This window comes from Lissotriton vulgaris, chromosome 12 (assembly GCF_964263255.1).
Source record: "Lissotriton vulgaris chromosome 12, aLisVul1.2, whole genome shotgun sequence".
Taxonomy (NCBI): domain Eukaryota; kingdom Metazoa; phylum Chordata; class Amphibia; order Caudata; family Salamandridae; genus Lissotriton; species Lissotriton vulgaris.
In genome coordinates, this window is record NC_141700.1 from 410,466,632 (window position 1) to 410,485,093 (window position 18,462).

Consider the following 18,462-nt stretch of genomic DNA (forward strand, 5'->3'; position numbering starts at 1 on the left):
AGAGACGAAGAGAAGCTCCACCGTCTGGACCCAAAACGTTCCCTCTCTTTTTACCTGATTCGCACACAACCATTCTGGGTGGATGATCAGCACTTTGTTGGCTACGTAGGCGCCAAGAAAGGCCGGGCTGTACACAGGAGGACTATCTCCCGCTTGGTCGTCTTGTATATAAAAGCCTGTTATTCTCTGGCTAAAAAGAAACCTCCAATGGGGCTAATCCCCCATTCTACCAGGGCGACAGCAGCTATTATTACATTGGGTTGGAGTGTCCCCCTGCAAGACATCTGTCAGGCAGACACGTGGGCCTCGCAGCACACTTTTACTAAGCATTATTGTCTTGACAGTCAAATACGGAGAGCTGGCTTCTTTAGCCGTTCTGTTCTCCGTGACTTTCTGGTGTGATCTTGGTTCGCAGACCCACCACCGGGGTTCGTATTGCTGGGGTCTCTATTCTAAGGTAAGGAATCTATCACTAACGTGTCTCTTTCAGATGCACAAGTTACTTACCTTCGGTAACGATAAATCTGTAAGAGACATTAGATAGTGATAGATTCCTTACCGCCCCACCCATCCTCCCTGTTCTGCGAACTAATTTCTAGGGTTAAGGTCATCCCTTTCGGGGCCCTAGTTTCAATGCACCAGTGGTCTGTATCTTGCCTGGGTCTGCGTTCCTGCCCCGGAAAGTCGTGTACAGATGTGACGTCAGCGTGCGAGGGCGGCGTCTAAGTAGCTGCCGCGACGTCATCTCGGCGATCACAATACCGACGACTGATGCGGAGCCGCACGACGACACCTTCCGACGCGCAGGGGGACTGCTGACAAAAACTTTCCAGATCCAGTCAGATTCCTTAGCTTAGAATTACCCCCAGGCGTCAATCACAAAATAATGTCTCTTACAGATATATTGTTACCGAAGGGAAGTAACTTGTGCTTCTTTACCATCCAATGTCACAGTACATTATCTTGATGTTTTAGGTCAGAGGGAGAGATTCGACATTTGAGAACATGTTTTGTTGTTTAAATTCTAAAGTCTGTTGCATATATTTAAATCTGAAGTAATCTTGGCTAATTCTGCTTCTTTATAAAAATGTTATAGCCTAATTGAGTTTTTCAACAAAATGAAGAAATGGGAAGACATGGCGAATTTACCTAGAGAATTCAGGGAACGCACAGAGAAACTGGAAAGGAACTTTACGGTGTCCGCTGTAATTTTTAAGAAATACGAACCCATTTTTTATGATATATTCAAGCATCCTCAAGAAGAGTCAACTCGACCTCATCGAGGAAGAAAACAAAGGTACTGAGCACAGTGTATTTTTGCTAACTTTTCTGCTTTGTTTCCAAGCATTCTCCTTCATGTTTGATTTTGTTATTCAACATAGTCTTTCTTGTTTTACTCATTTTTACTAACATCATCTTGGCATACAGATATTCGTTCTTTTTGATAATATTTTAGTTTGATTAAAAAGAAACAACATTGCCACAGTTGCTCAGGAAATGCTCTTAGACAATATGTTCTGTTTTGAACAATTATAAGTGCCTGTACCCCACACTGTGCTTCTTAGCTGTGATAGGTTTTTATTATTTTTTGTAACAGGTGTCATTCATTCCTGAAGCTTTTTCACTGTGTGTAGTGGAATGTAAATACTTGGTCTTTTTAGAGGATTGTAAAATGCACCTTGTGAATCCCTCAAAGCTGTGCTCAAAAAGTGAATGATTAAGTGTCAGAGAAATGCTAAATTATCTGTGGTATTGTATGTCAAAACAATCCACAGGTCAGACCTAACTGTCTAAGAAAAACCACCTGCAAAAATTTCTTCTAAAGTGGAGTGCCCTAGGCGCTCAATATATAACCATTTTGGTATTGAGGTAAGTAGTGTCTTTTTCCTGAGCTGTCCAATTTGTAAAGTAGACAGTTGTGAAATCAATTTATAATGACACAGCAACTGCTGAGCTTGTTGAGGACTGGTGAGATTTGATACCTGGAATTACCGGTGTATTGGAATCACCAATAAGGGGCTTTGGATGAAGTGGCTGTTGAAATTATGTTATGCTCTTGGCCATAATTTCAGAACATGTTAGCTGAAAGTTTTATCAAATAATATGCCTAAACTGCTTGCTTTGTGACTGGATAATGTATCTATGCACTTTGTGGGTTATGTGGCAGATTGAGCGTTTTCCTCTAATTAAGTACAATTGGAGCAATGCAAACTTTGTGTCTAATCACAGATGGTGAAGTGGGAAGCAACTATGGATGCAGCCAAGGTATCTCAGATAGTCCCCATCCTTGGCCATTAATTTTATTGTCATTCTACTGTGCCTTTCAACATTTAAACCAGAGTTGGTCCGACCCTTATCTATTGCAATGGCTTCCCTTTAGTCGCGTTGCTGGGAAATTTCAAGCTGGCATTGTAGAGTAACTTTTCTCATAATGGGTATGCTCTTCCCTACATGCTGTCAGAAGAGAATTTCAACTGTAAGGATAAAGAGGAACTCCTTCACTGATGGGTTATTTTTCCCAGTAAATCCAAGCACCCCACACCCAACCTTCCCTGACAATTCCTGTTGGATGTTGACTGTTGAGCCGTGCCTCCCACTGTAATAGTTTCGAATCTGTCCGCCATGCTGGGACAACCGTCCTAGTGTGCACCGGCAGATGTAGAAGACGCCCCCCTCTATACTGTGCCGCCTGATATCCCCGGGATCCAAATGCATGCGGGCCATCCTATACGCTGGCTCATCGCTTGGTGCAATAACCCAGTCATTCACGTTCACTGGTTGTGCCGCCAGGTAGTGACACCTGACATATGGTACTGCCAGCCCCCATTCATAAGCATCCGTTGCAGCTTTTGAAGAGATAGTCGCAGGCTCCCTCCCGCCCACAACAGGGCCCTCAGCTTAGCATCTATAGTCTGATACACAGCAGTCTGGATCTGATAGGGAGTATTCTGGAGTATGTATAATAACCGCAGGAGGGCCATCATTTTAAACAAGACTGCCCATCCCATAAACTAAACCGGCAGCCCTCGCCAATGTGTCACATCTCTGCGTACTCTTCCTATCTGCGGTATCAAATTCAGATAGGATCAAAAAACCTCTCTGCCGACTTAGTGACCCATATTCCCAGATATCCGAATTCTTCCTGCTGCGGCATGCCACACATGCCAATGTAAGCTGTATCCTCTGCCCAGTTCAGAAAAAGACCAACAACTTATCCCTTTTTGTTTTTGGTATCCAGAGTATCGTCCAAACGTTCTGAAAATTTGGAGCAATCTATAGATAGTTTAGCATGGTCTATATGCATACAGCAGGATATCATCTGCATACAGGGAGATACGTTCCTCCCAGCCCCCCACAGTGATTACTTTAACCAGGGTCTCCCTCCACACCCAAGCTGCAAGAGGCTCTAGGGCCATAGCTAAAAATCATCAGAGAAAGTGGGCATCCCCAATGCGTTTCCCGGTGCAGCCCAAATTGCCTGGATACTGCCCCATTTACTCGACTCTACCCCTCGGGTCCGAATACAGCAGCCGGACCCAGGCACAAAATGTTGGTCCGAACCCCATCTTGGACAGGACCAGAAGCAGATATAGCTGAAAGAGACTATTAGTTATAGATTCCTTACCTTAGAATTACCCCCAGGCGTGACTAGATCCTGAGAATTTATCATCAGCAGTACCCATGCGCGTCAAAAGGTGGCGTCGGTCGGCTCCGCGTTCGTCGTTGGTGTTGTAGTCGCCGGGATGACATTGCGGTAACTACTTAGGCGCCGTCCTCACGCGCTGACGTCAGTTCTTTCTTTTTCCGCACCAACCAGTGCAGATCTGGAGAAAGTGGTACCTCCAGTCACTTTTTGACTGACTTTTTTTTACTTTTGTCGACATCCTTTTTTTTTTTTTTTTGGATCAAATTTATTTTTATTTTCATTTAGACAAAACATTGCAACAATCGGACAATCACCGTACAAAATGCATCTGTAGCCCCTTGTTCTGGTTCTAGCATCTGGAGGCTGATCCCTGGTGCGAGAGACATCGTTTTTTGAGTCCATCGACTCCTGATGCACAAGGAATGCCTGGTTTCAAGGCTTGCGGTTCCTGCCGAAAGCTGATGTCGGTGATGGATCCGCACCACGTGTGCCTGTGGTGCCTTAAACGCAATCACGAACCCAAGTAAAGTACCGACTGCCGAACCATGAATCTGAAGTCTTTGCGGTACCGGTCCTGAAAGCTTCTCGAGGCCCTGCAGTCTGCTCTGCGCTGTTCAAGGTCCTGGTTGTGCGGGAGGTCGAGGGACCAGTCGCAGACCCACCACCACCACTCGTCCTCGAAGTCTTTGCACTCCTCAGGTAAGACGAAGCACAAGAAGAGGTTAAAGAAGCATCGTTGCTCTTTGACTTCTCCCCGTCATTCGGCCGATGCGACGAGGGATTCAGCGGGTGCCCCTACTGCATCTCCGCGTGCAGAACCCGAAGGGTCGACACCAAGTTTCCCTCCCTTCCTGGGACCCGGAGCAACCTCAGCCCAGCTTTGAGCTTCTTACGAAGTGATACATGTCATCTTTGGTCAGCCAGACTCTGCTGGCGTGCCTTTGGCCCCTGCGGACTCGACTGGGGGCCCTGGGCTTTTGACGCCGGCGGCTCCGGCCTCTGCACTGCAAGGTCCCCTTGGATCCAGGCCTGGATCCGGATCAGCGCCGGTCGACCTCATAACACCTCCCCCCGTGCCGAATCCACCGTCACCATGTCCGCTGCCGACGCAGGTTGTGTCTCCAGCCGGCGTCGACCCCGGCGGACCCTCTACCCTGACGTGGACAGGGAGCTGGACCGATGCCAGATTTGGCGCCCTGCAGGTACTTTTATTCCCCTGTTCAACCCTGGTGTGTTTAGGCCAGATTAGCAACCAGAGCAGGGTGAAGAGGACTGGGAAGAGACTGGTGACCCTTTAACTTACCAGTTGGAGTACGACCTGGACTGGAGAGAGGAGTTGGGGGAAGGCAGTGGTCTGGATACCTCCCCAGAGCTTGGCGTGCTGTCTCCTACCGTGGTTACGGAGGAGGGAGCTTCTTACGCAGTGGTGTTGCGTAGAGCGGCCGAGGCTCCCAACCTCGAGCTACCTATGGTGGCAATCAGAACTAACCTCCTGACAGAGGTGCTTCAACAGGCAGCGAGCACTTCGGAGCCCCTGCTTCCGTTCAGTGAAGCCCTAACGGACATTCTTCTGGGCACCTGGTCTAGGCCCAGTACAGGGGCTCCTGTGGATAGGATGATTGCCCGATGCCACTGCCCGGCTCTGGGCGACCCCACCTTCCTTTGCCAACACCCCATCCCTGAGAGCTTGGTGGTCCAAGCCTCCAAGTCCTAAGGCGCATTCCCTACTGCACCACCTGATAGGAAATCCAAAAAGATGGACCATCTTGGGAAGATGTTTTCTCCCTCCAGCTTGAACTGCAGTCAGTAAACACTGCATGTCTGTTGGGCCGTTACACCCAGTCTTTGTCGGATACGGTAGCTCAAGTGCTGCCCCAGTGCTCCGAGGAGGCCCGGGCCGTGCTCTCCCATGCAGTCGCCGAGGGGAGAGATGTAGCTAAGTTTACTATACGCTGTGGACTGGACACCGCCGACTCGCTGGGCAGGACGATTTCAACTTTGGTAGCCCTTCAGTGCTACGCCTGGCTGAGGTCGACAGGTTGTTCTGGTGATGTCCAAGCTACCCTTATGAACATGCCCTTTGATGGGAGTCTCCTCTTCAGCGACAAAGCGGGCAATGCACTAGAGTGCTTCAAGGACTCTCGGGCTACGCCCAAGTACTTGGGCCTCTCCACCACCCGTCTTGCACAGTCTGCTTTTCGCCCCTTTCGTAGCTACGGAAGGGGTGCCCCACCACGCCCTTCCCAGAGCCACAGGCTGGCGCAAGCTGTCCAGCCCTTGCGCGGCTGGGGATGTGGGACCCACCGTAGTGGGTCTGGGGGCCAGCGAGCGGGTCAGTCCACCACCGCCCCTTCTGCAGCAGCCTCCAAACCGTCCTAGTCTGACCTTTCAGGGCTACCAATCGCCAGAGGGCAGCAGGATTTACCATCACCTCCCCCACTGGTGCACCATCACGTCAGACAGGTGGGTTTTGCAGATAGTCGGAAGGGGCTACTCCCTCTCCTTCAAGACTACCCCCTCAGTCATGCCTCCTCAGTACCATTGCAGGTCAGAGGATCATCTGGCCCTTCTCCATCAGGAAGGTTTGGCTCTCTTGGCTAAGGGAGCCATAGAGCGAGTTCCTTCCCCAGAAGTAGTTTGTTGTTGCTATTCCCACTACTTTCTGGGGCCCAAGAAGGACAAAGGCCTGCGTCCTATCTTTGATCTCAGGAACGTCAACCTCTTCCTTTGGAAGGAGAAGTTCAAAATGTTGATGCTAGCTAAGGTCCTGTCTGCCCTTGACCCTGGAGACTGGATGGTAGCGTTGGATTTGCAGGACGCTTACTTTCACATCCCCGTCCTGCCGACCCACCGGTGTAACCTGCTGTTCACGGTAGGCCATGAGCACTTTCAGTTTACTGTGCTCCTCTTTGGCCTGTGCAGCGCCCCTCGGGTGTTCACGAAAGGTATGGCTTTGGTCACACCTCATCGGTGCGGAGTAGGGGTTCCAGTACTCCCCTATCTTGACGACTGGCTGTTGAAGGCGGGCTCGTCCCAGCAGTCGTCTCCCACCTCCAGACTACGTCGGACCTCCTGGACTCGCTGGGGTTCACTATAAACGTGCCAAAGTCACACCTGATTCCCTTTCAGAATCTCCTCTTCGTCGGAGTGGTTCTGGACACGACGCAGTTTCGGGCTTATTCTCCCGAGCTGTCAATCCGGGATATTCGGGCTATGATTCAGATATTTCAGCATCTATCTCGGGTTTCGGTCAGAATGACCCTGAGGCTGCTGGGCCTCATGGCCTCCTGCATCCTGCTGGTGGATCATGCCAGGTGGCATATGCGGGCTCTGCAGTGGTGAATTTCCAGTGGGCACAGCATCAGGGGAATCTGTCCGATTGTGTTCAGATCTCGGAGGGCACTGCATGTCAATTGCAATGGTGGCTAACGGACCAGGTTTTGGGTCAACGGCAGATCTCTCTCCCTTCCCGAACCGGAGTTCACAGTGGTGACAGATGCATCACTCCTGGGGTGGGGTGGGGCGGCCACATGGGAGAGGTGGAGATCAGATGCCTCTGGTCTCTGACAGAGTCCAGGCTTCACATCAACCTTCTGGAGCTTCCGGCGATCCGTCTTGCACTGAAAGTATTCCTTCACTCTAAACCGGGGAAGAGTGGTGCAGGTTTTCACGGACAACATCACCGCCATGTGGTACTGCAACAAACAGGGAGGAGTGGGGTTATGGAACCTATCTTAAGAGGCTCTCCCTCTCTGGACATGGCTGTAGCATCAAGTCATATCCCTTGCGGTTCAACACCTGGCAGGTTCACTGAACGCCAGGGCGGACAAACTCAGCCGCAGGTGCATGATGGATCACAAATGGAGTCTTCACTCGGATGTGGTGCAAGGTCTCTTTCAGCAGTGGGGAGAGCCTTGATTAGATCTATTCGCCACCGAAGAGAACGCACAATGTCAGCAATTCTGCACGTTGGAATTTCCAAGGCGGCACTCGCTAGGGAATGCTTTTCTTCGCGAGTAGAGTTGCAGTCTTCTATACACCTTTCCACATATACCACTTCTGCCCAGAGTGCTGAAGAAGATCAAGCGCGACCGGGCCCAAGTCATACTTGTGGCTCCAGATTGGGCATAAAGAGTCTGGCATCCTGAGCTGCTACACATGGCCATCGATCCTCTGATCAGACTGCCTCTTCGGGAGCATCTTCTGTCGCAGCAGCGGTGGATAGACCTTCACCTAAACCTGTCCAGCCTCCACCTCCTTACGTGGGAATTGAGCGGCAGCAGTTGACGTCATTTGACATGCCTCCCGAAGTCTGCGATGTTATCTTGGCAGGCGTCTCTCTATTAAGACAGTATACCCCTGTAGACGGAGCAAATTTGTGGCATGGTGCACAGCAAAGGCTGTAGATCCCCTTTCTGCCCCTCTGAGGTTCTCTTGTTCATTCTTTCTTTGGCCAAGCAGGGCTCTGCTCTGGGCACTCCTAAGGCTACATCTCGGCCATTTCATCCTTTCATAGGCTTCCTGATCAGCCTTCTCTTTTCAAGTCCCCTGTTGTAAATCGCTTTCTTAAGGGCATTACTCATCTTTTTCCTTCTGTTGCCTTCGTAATGCCTCAGTGGGACTTCAAACTTAGTTCTTACTTACCTTATGTGCGCTTCTTTTGAGCCGCTTCATAACTGTCTTCTCAGACTTCTTACTTTAATGACTGCCTTTCTGGTTGCCATCACTTCTGCTCTCATGGTGACTGAGCTCCAGGCTCTTTCTTCAAAACCTTCTTTTCTGGCTGTTTATCCCGACAAGGTCGTCCTCAGAACCAGACCTTCCTTTCTTCCAAGGTGGTTTCTTCTTTCCACATTGGTCAAACTATCATTTTTCCCACCTTCTTTCCACCTCTGCATCCTTCTAAAGAGTAAGAGGGGTTCCACCGTCTGGATCCAAAACATGCACTTTCCTTTTATTTGGATCACACCAAGCAATTCCGGGTGGATGACCAGCTCTTTGTTGGCTATGTGGGCGCCAAAAAAGGTCGGGCTGTGCACAGGTCTGTAGGCGGGTCGTTTTGTGCATCAAAGCTTGCTAATCTTTGGCAAAGGAGGAGCCTCAAGTTGGACTGCATGCCCTTTCCACCAGGGTGACTGCAGCTTCTTCTGCCTTGGGACGTGGAGTTCCCCTCAATGATTTCTGTCAGGCAGCTACGTTGGCAGCTCTGTACACGTTCAGAAAACACTACTGCCCGGACAGCCAAGTCCAGAGAGACTGCTTCTTTGGCCGTTCGGTTCTCCAGGACTTTCTGGTGTGAACTTGGTCCGCAGACCCACCTCCGGGGTTGGTATTGCTGGAGTATCTATTCTAAGGTAAGAAATCTATAACTAATTGTCTCTTTCAGATGATTGAATTATTTACCTATGGTAACAATATATCTGTAAGAGACCTAGATTAGTTATAGATTCCTTACCAGCCCACCCATCCTCCCTGTTCTGGGAACTGACTTCTAGGCTCACGGAATCCCTTTCAGGGCCCTAGTTTTGTGCACCAGTGGTCAGTGTCTTGCATGGTTCTGCGCTTCTTGCGTGGACTGTCTTGTAAAAGACCTGACGTCAGCGCACAAGGGCGGCGTCAACGTAGGTACCGCAATGTCATCCCTGCGACCATGATGCCAGCGACGATCGCAGAGTTGACCGACACCACCTTTCAACGCGCAGGGTTACTGCTGACTAAAAATTCTCGGGATCCAGTCTGACGCCTGGGTGTTATTCTAAGGTAAGGAATCTATAACTAATCTATGTCTCTTATAGATATATCGTTACCGAAGGTAAGTAACTTGTCCCTCCACTAAATACTATCGAATGCCATACTGGCATCCAGCGATACCACCGCTGCTGCTTCAGTCAGGCGCACAAAAAATATAGTTCCCTCTGAGACCGTACTTATTCACTCATGATATAATTCATTTTCCTTATATATGTATTTAGTCTCAAAAGTACATCAGTGACAATCAAAAAAAGTTCATTTCATTATTTATTATTTGCACAGGTTCTATTTTCCTTTTTCTATTTTCAAACCATTTCATATATATCTCATTCTTTTTCTTTTTTCAGAGCAGTATATTACATCTCATGTGTTATAGCACACAAAAGTCAAAAAATATTTAAATTACATGGACACATTATTAAGTAATTTATATAACTAGAAAAAATCTGCATAAATATATACATTAAAAGAGAAAGAAACAATTTTGCAGCGTGAATCTTTCTAGATTCACCATGCTGTGCATTATTCCGCGGTCTTGTGGTTGGGTCCGGATTCGTAGTCTTTTCATAGTTTTTTTTGGTTTTTTTCGTAGCCCAGGTGGGCGTCGACATCCCACCTTTGGTGTATTTCCGGTGACGTCGGCACGCTTCCTGCGGAAGCTCCCACTCCTGGGCGCCATCTTAAGATTCTTTTTTCAGTGGTTGGGTCTGGATCGTTCCCGAAAGGGCTCCAGACATTTTTTGCAGAAAGAAGAAGAAAATACGCACTTTTTGCAAGAAAAGAGATTGAGAAGACTACAGGAGACTACATCATCGAAGAGGACGACGAAGGGGAAGAAGAACTTCAAAGTCCATCGGAGAATGCAAGCCTGGGGGCCCCCTGAACGGATGAGATGGACAACACTCCTTTCAAATTCTGCCGTGACTGCCACCACAAGTACGCGCAGAAGGACCAGCACCCGGTCTGAAACCTTTGCCTACCGGTCGACTACAAGAGCTAGGACTGCAACGCCTGCTCCGCCTTCACGCCGAAGACTCTTCGAGTGAGAAAGAGACAGAGGATAGCCAACGCCACCATGCAGGGCAAGGGACAGCCACCGTCTCTTCGAGACCTGGGGATATCCTCAGACGAGGAGGACAACGCCGCTGCCGAACACGACGGCTACACGGTCGTAGAGACCGATATTATGAAGACTCCAAAGAAGGTAGGAGACTCTACGGGCCCTAGGGCACCAAGAGACCCCGAGTCTCGAAAAATTGAGGGCAAAACCTCGAAAGCGCAGAGGCCGAAAACTTCGGCGTCCGCGGCTACACCAAGCCACAGCGGATCCTCTGAGAAGGACTCCCAGGCGCCGAGAGCTGGAGAACAGCAAAAGACGTCGAAAATGGCCCCCGAGAAGGACCCGAGAGCCAGCTCGGCAGCAAAACCTTCGACGACGAAAGTCGGCTCGGCGCCGAAAAGAGCGGGCGATCCATTCGACGCAGACCACGCAGCCGAAATGGAGAAAAAGAAAAGATGCCTCGAGGCCGAGATGGAAAACATCCTGCAGCAGAAGAAAGATTTCGACGCCAGGATGAAAGAATACACAATCCCGACGAAACCTAGGCTACAGGTGGTCGAGGAAACGGAGGAGGAGGACTACGACATCGAAGGACAGTCGGTGGACGTCGAGACCTTCGACGACCAAGAATAGGAGGAGGCCTGCTACTACGAGGAGGAAGGAGACGACGACCGCAGGACACTCCTCGGGTCTGCATCCTCGGAGACTCAGGATATAAATTGGCAGGACGTCGACACCGAGAGCCCAGAGGAAGCCGTCGACACGTACCCCTCGAGGCTTTCGCCGCCAGATGACATCGGGGTCTACAACACAGACATCAGGAATGCAGCTGCAGTTTTCAAAGTAAAACTCGACGAAGAAAAGCAGAAAGCAGACTTCTTCTCGAGACACTGCTCCCTACACAAACAAGGAGCCAGTTCCTGCCTATGCTCGACAGTGTCATGGCACAGGGAAAAGAGGCTTTCAAAGAACCAGCTACATGCAAAGCAGTCACTCCCAGGTCGGAGAAAAAGTATAAACATTCCTCCAAGGACCCACCCTACATTCAGGGATCAGTCTCCGCAGACTCCATCATCGCAGCCACGGCAAGAAAGAGGGCCAATGTGCCTACCACTTCTGGGCCACCTCCAGAGAAAGAATGCAAGAGGATGGACCTGGTGGGGAGAAGAATTGAACGGAATGCCGCAATGCACTGGTGCATGGCGAATTCCAATGCTCTGCTCAACAGGCACCAATACCAGATCCTGGAAGAGCTTGGCGAGTTAGTAAAGAACATGCCACAGGAATTAAAGCAAAGAGCTGAAAACCTTGTCGAAGAGGCGAAGAATGTAGCCAATTCTTGCCTCAAGACTGCTCTGGACGGAGCAGACACCTCCAGCAGGCTCATGATGATGGGCATCACGGAGAGAAGACAAGCCTGGCTCAGAATTTCCGGCTTAGAGCCAGAAGTGCAGCACAGCATCCTCAACTCACCGTTCAACGGAGAAACGCTGTTCGGGGCCCCTGTTGACGAGAAACTCAGCCAACTGAAGAAGGATAACGAGACTGCAAGATCCATGGTGGCATTGCAGTTCAGAGGTACTAAAAGGGGCACCCCGTCACGAAGACCTAACTGGAGGGGAGGAAACCAGCCAGGAACATCACACCAGGCGTTCCAACAAGCCTACCAAGCAGACACCCAGACACAGCAGGGGCAGCAAAAACAGTCCTGGCAGTACCAACCAAGAAGCCAGTCCTTTCGCGGGAGAGGGAATGGACGTGGACATAATAAGAGAGGGGGACAGCAGCCCGCCTCTAAGTGACTTAATAAAACTCCATGTGCCCACCCGAGCAAAAACTCCCAGGGTGGAGCACAAACACATCGGACAGGAGTTACACGAACTAGACACCTCCGTACATGTAAGACCAGTAGGAGGAAGACTGAAACCCTTCTTCAGGGAGTAGAAGAGTATAACATCAGACAAATGGGTACTCAACATCATACAGTACGGGTACTGCATAGAGTTGGAGGGAAAGCCAACGGACAGGAATCCAACAAGAAGGCCACTAGCAAGGAAAGACCTAGAGCTCCTTCGGGAGAAAGCAAAAGAGCTCCTGCAAAAACAAGCCATAGAGCCAGTACCTTACAGGGAAAGGAACAAGGGCCTATACTCCACATACTTCCTGGTACCAAAGGTGGACCTATCCTGGACCTAAGATTCTTAAACAAGTTCGTAAGAACGCAAAGGTTCAAGATGACCTCCCTACAAGAGGTACTTCCTCAACTGCAAGGCGGGGACTTCATGGTCACCATAGACCTAAAAGATGCCTACCTGCACATCCCAATGAATGGGGCCACAAACACCTCCTCAGATTCATCATCGGAGAAGACCACTACCAGTTCACAACCCTGGCGTTCGGGCTCAAGTCGGCACCAAGGGTTTTCACAAAGTGCCTCGCAACAGTCGCAGCACACATATGAAGGGAAGGGATACACGTGTACCCTTACCTGGACGACTGGCTGATAAAAGCAAGCTCATACAAAATGTGCAAGCAGCACGCACAGAGAGTGACCAGCACACTGATGAACCTAGGCTTCTCCATCCACTGGGGAAAATCCTCCCTGGAACCAAAAGAAATAAAAATCTTCCTGAGAGCACAGATCGACACCTTACAGAGCAAGGTGTTCCCCAGCGAGAAGAGAACGATAGCGCTCGTGAGGGAGACGCAGCTGTACTAGAAGGGGCAAGCTCGGACAGTGAGGACAGCGAGCAAAATCATGGGCATGATGGCATCATGCATACACCTAGTGCCAAACGTACGGCTCCACATGAGACCTTTACAGGAATGGCTACAGGAGTAATGGTCACAAGCTACAGGTCGTTGGGAGGATCTAGTGGTTGTAACGCACGCAGTGCACAAAGAGATGGCATGGTGGAACATGGAGAACATAACAAGGGGGAAGCCTCTGACGCAACCAACGCCAACAGTGACCATTACCACAGGCGCGTCCCAGAGGGGATGGGGCGCTCACATGGAGAAACTCAAAGTAAGAGGCCTGTGGACACCAGCAGATGCGGTCAGACACATCAATTACTTGGAGTTAAAGACAGTTTTCCTAGCCATAAAGGCTTTCCAAACAAAACTGTGCAACCAGAGAGTGTCGATCCAGACAGACAACACAACAGCGATGTTTTACATAAACAAGCAGGGGGGACACAATCAGCCCCGCTTTCGAAGCTAGCACAGGAGATATGGAGATGGGCCATCCCACTCAAGATATACCTGCTAGCCATACATCTACCAGGAAAGGACAATGTAGAAGCAGGCTGGCTCAGCAGACAGACATCGGCATCCCACGAGTGGGAACTCAATGCACAAGAGACGAGAAGGCTCTCCGACAGGTGGGGGACACCGTCGGTAGACCTATTTGCAACACTGCAGAATGCAAAATGCCAAAACTTTGCATCCAGACAGCCCGGGGAGGGCTCCCTGGGGAATGCCCTATGGATAGACTGGTCCAGGACATTTGCTTACGCTTTTCCCCCGATAATGTTGATACACAAGGTACTCAACAAGTGCAGACCGAGCAACATGACCCTGATACTGGTGGCACCACAGTGGACCAGGCAGACATGGTACTCGCAGATCATGGAGATGACTCAGAGTGCACCCCACAGATTCGGGAGAAGAAAGGACCTACTCTCCATGCAAAACGGAGAAGTACTGCACCCGGAGCCAGAGAGCCTGAGCCTCGTAGCGTGTCTCCTGAGGACATAGAGTTTTTCGGGAGGCACGAAGACCCAGCACACGGAAGTGCTACGTAGCGAAATGGAAGAGATTTACACTGTGGTGCAGGAGGGAAAAGCTACACAATTAGGTGAAAAAGGACTCAACAGTGCTAAAGTACCTCACACACCTGCTCGACAAAAATCTGAGCTCATCCTCACTGAGGGTTCACTTGGCAGCGATAGTCGATTACACAAGAGGAGAAACGTGCAAGAGTTTCTTCACATCACAGGTCGTTAAGAGATTCCTGGATGGAGCAAAGAGGATCGCACCGCCAAAAAGGGTGCCACCACCTGCATGGAACCTTAACCTAGTCCTAACGGAACTCATGAAGGATCCTTTCGAACCAATTCACAAGGCCTCCCTAGAAATGCTGACCATGAAAACAGCCTTCCTGGTAGCAATCACTTCACTGCGCAGAGTGAGCGAACTGCAGGCACTAACACTACAGGAACCCTACATACAGATACACAGCGATAGGGTGGTGATGAGAACGGACCCACACTTCATGCCAAAGGTGGTGTTGAGGTTCTACTTGAATCAAACTATACAGATACCGAGTTTCTACCAAAAACCTGCAACAAGAGCTGAAAGGGCACTGCACACTCTGGACGCCAGAAGGGCAGTCATGCACTACATTGAGAGAACGAAGGAACACAGGAAAACAAAGCAGTTCTTTGTGTCCTCCACTAACAGTTTCATGGGGAAACCAGTAACTAAAGGAACAATTGCGCGATGGATCGCCCAAACAATACAGTTCTGCCACAAGCAGGCAGGGCAGGAACTAACAGAGGAGACGCATGCCCACTCTACCAGGAAAAAAGGAGCTACAATAGCTTTCCTAGCTAACACACCAATTCAGGACATATGCCTGGCGGCAACATGGGCTTCAGTGCACATGTTCACGAAGCACTACTGTGTGGATATACAGATGAACAAGGAAGCACAAGTCGGACAAAGGGTGCTTCAACACATATTCAGTAAGCAACGCTCATCTTCCACCCAGCCGCCACAAACATGAGAAACCGCTACAAAGTCTATGCACAGCATAATGAATCCAGAAAGATTCACACTGCAAAACGAATAGTTTCTTACCTGTCGGTGTAGTTTTGCAGCTTGATGATCTTTCTGGATTCACTAGCGAACCCACCCACCTCCGCCAGAAAGATGAGGCTGGAGAAATAAGGTGGTTGAAACAAAGACACTACTTGGAAAAGAAGCCTTAAAGGTTAAAGCGGTGAAAAAACTTGAGTTGAACATTGCCATAACTTCGGTAAAAAGACGAACACGAGAAAAAAGAATGCGAAGATGGCGCCCAGGAGTGGGAGCTTCCGCAGGAAGCGTGCCGACATCCCCGGAAATACACCAAAGGTGGGACGTCGACGCTCACCTGGGCTATGAAGAAAAAACCAAAAAACAAAGAAAAGACTACGAATCCGGACCCAACCACAAGACCGCTGAATAATGCACAGCATAGTGAATCCAGAAAGATCATCAAGCTGCAAAACTACACCGACAGGTAAGAAACTATTCGTTATCAAAAGAACAAACACAATTCATCAAAATAGAAATTAACAATTTATCCCAAATATATATACACAGTCCCTGGAATCATACCACTCTCACACCAATCATACTCGCACATATTATCACTTCAGCAAAATCTGAACAAGGATGGGATCTAATTGACAAAGACAAATCTTTATCAGTAAGTGAATCTCAGGACATTAAATGAGATTCAGCACTAGAATGGTCGACGCGCGTTTCGGTGGAGTAAGCCACCTTCCTCAGGACCTCTCCAGATGCAGACATACAATTCCCAGGGGACCTAAAAATTTTCAAAATATATGTCACCAATACTGTACTTACAGGAGACAAAAAGAGCTGCACAGTATCCATTCATATAGCTATCCAACATAGTCCTCCCTGTGTGACCAACTAACGTGTGTACAACATTACCCAACAATGAGGGAAGAATTCGAAGAAGAAGAGAGGAAAAAGGGAAGTGGGAGAAAGGAACTATAATTTCCTCTAAGATTGAGTAGCAGTAACCACAGAGAGGTTATAGGAAGCCTTTGATGAAGAGCCTGAATGACATCCTGAGGCAGTTAATTTAGCTCAAACATGGGGAACTACTCACATAAATAATGGAGTCCTATCTCCAACATCAGGTTCAAAAAAAGATGGTAGAATCTAAATATAGGGTAGCACCTGCTAGCCTTCTCAACACTAAGTCAGCTACCTGTAAGTGGAATTATAAAAATTACCTCAAACCAATAGATATCACAAGTGATGCATAACGGTAGTTGCTAACCTAGGGAGAAGGATTTTTCTCTTATTAATTCTAATAATGCGAGCGTTTTCAATTTCTCCTAAGAGATAGTGTTCATAAAGACGACACAAACTGGAGAATAAATCCCATAAGCTGCAAGTGAAAAATAGATATACAGTCGACTGTTAAACAAAGGGAGAAGACATTGCAAGCATCAAGATGCTAACACCACAAGTCATGAGCCCCGCAAGGAAGATAGATTACATACTGACCTTTTGATATAATGGTCAAATATTCTAAATCTTCTTCAAATAATCACTGCGAAGTACGATGCTCCTTTTCAAGTTTAAAAAACTGTGTGCTCTTCCAACCACACGAATAAGTAGAGTTCAGCTGTCAAGAATTATATCAAAAACATAGAATGTAATATAATTACGGAGCTCAATCTAAAAAAAAAACCTGTTTTACTACCTCACTACAGCAACCGAAATATCATGTTTTTACAATACGGCTGCAATATCCATTAATCTTCAAGGTACATAAATATACCCGAGATCCACCCGCGTTTGTCGTCAGCATGGTAGCAGTTCTAAATTATTTAAGCGTATCTCAAAAGGAAGCTAGTCATGCATCTAAATCCACCCCATAACTCGACACAATTTCACCGTGTCGGCTAGTAATGCCTCAAACCCCCGGGAATCAAAAGCAAAAAGAACTCCCACCGTGAGCCCATTGTCGAGTCACGCCTGATTCACTAACTAACTGCTTCGATACATAGCTTGAGTAATAACATGCCCACAGTATCCTCGCCTATTCTCACCTCATCAAAACATGATTTAGGTTAATCATATCGGTCATCCTCTCAGGTACGTCTTGCGTCAGAGATCAAAGATAGAGGTACGCGAACAGGATATCCGCCTTTAAATACTGCATCCACCAATGTTAAGTCAGTCACTATTTGGACACAAACATAGGACTATACCCAGCGGCCATCTTAGGGAGAGAAATCAACAATGTTACATAGCAAGGAAAAACCCTTTATCATATAACGGCTTAAACAGTACTATTAAGTCAATCCCTAGGAAAAACTCGAGCACAAGGCTATATTCAGAAGCCATATTAAGAGGATGAATCCCCAATGTTAAGTGACATAGAATAGAAAGGTTCACGTAACGACTTAGACAGAACTATGAAATCGATCTCTATATAACCACTAACATAAGACTATACCACGCGGCCATCTTAAGAGGATAATTCACCAATGTAAGGTAACACGCAATGAAAAAAATCACATCGTGATTTCAACAACAAAAAATATATAATAGGGATGGGTAGATAATCAAACCATATCCTCATCCAATAATGACCCTGAACGGCACCAAAGTACCTTTTTAACTCAATAATGACCCTAAACGGCACCGAGGTAACTACACTATTCGATAGAGTACTACTTATTATATGCAAAAAGGAGACGAGACTCACATCAGAATCATATTGTGCACATAGATGACTCTTTGCAGCACAGATGTTATTAAATTACAAAGGGTCATATATTATATGTGTTATTAGTGAGTATCCCTAGGTTACTTTAAAGTGAGATGCAAGGAGCCAAAAATGACCAACCTGCACCGGTAGAATACATATTAATGAAGCAATCTGCCAGAACCACTCACAATATATTTTTTGGGGTAATCATTTGGTGACATACCAGGCAATTTCTTCATTGAGTCCCTTACGAACACAGTCAAGCTGAAACACCCAAAAAGTCTCTTGCATGTTAACTCACTGGGCTGACCGATCCTAGCCTGCACCTTCTCTAAAATAGACCATTTTATTTCAGTCTCACTGTGATTCATGAGCAAACAATGTTGAAATATAGGGGCTGCTATTTTCTTTGTTCTAATGGCTGACTTGTGCTCGCTAAATCGAAGGCGAAATTCAAGACCAGTTTCCCCCACATAGGCC

At 48.1% G+C, this 18,462-nt stretch overlaps 1 protein-coding gene across 1 annotated transcript in view; it reads left to right on the forward strand.

The window, feature by feature from the left end:
* The window catches only part of RBL2 (RB transcriptional corepressor like 2), a 1,013,578-nt gene that overhangs the window by 131,744 nt on the left and 863,372 nt on the right, over positions 1–18,462 (forward strand). The window contains exon 3 of the mRNA XM_086945179.1: positions 1,097–1,297. Coding sequence (XP_086801305.1) covers positions 1,097–1,297 — 201 coding nt within the window. The remainder of the gene's footprint in view (positions 1–1,096; positions 1,298–18,462) is intronic.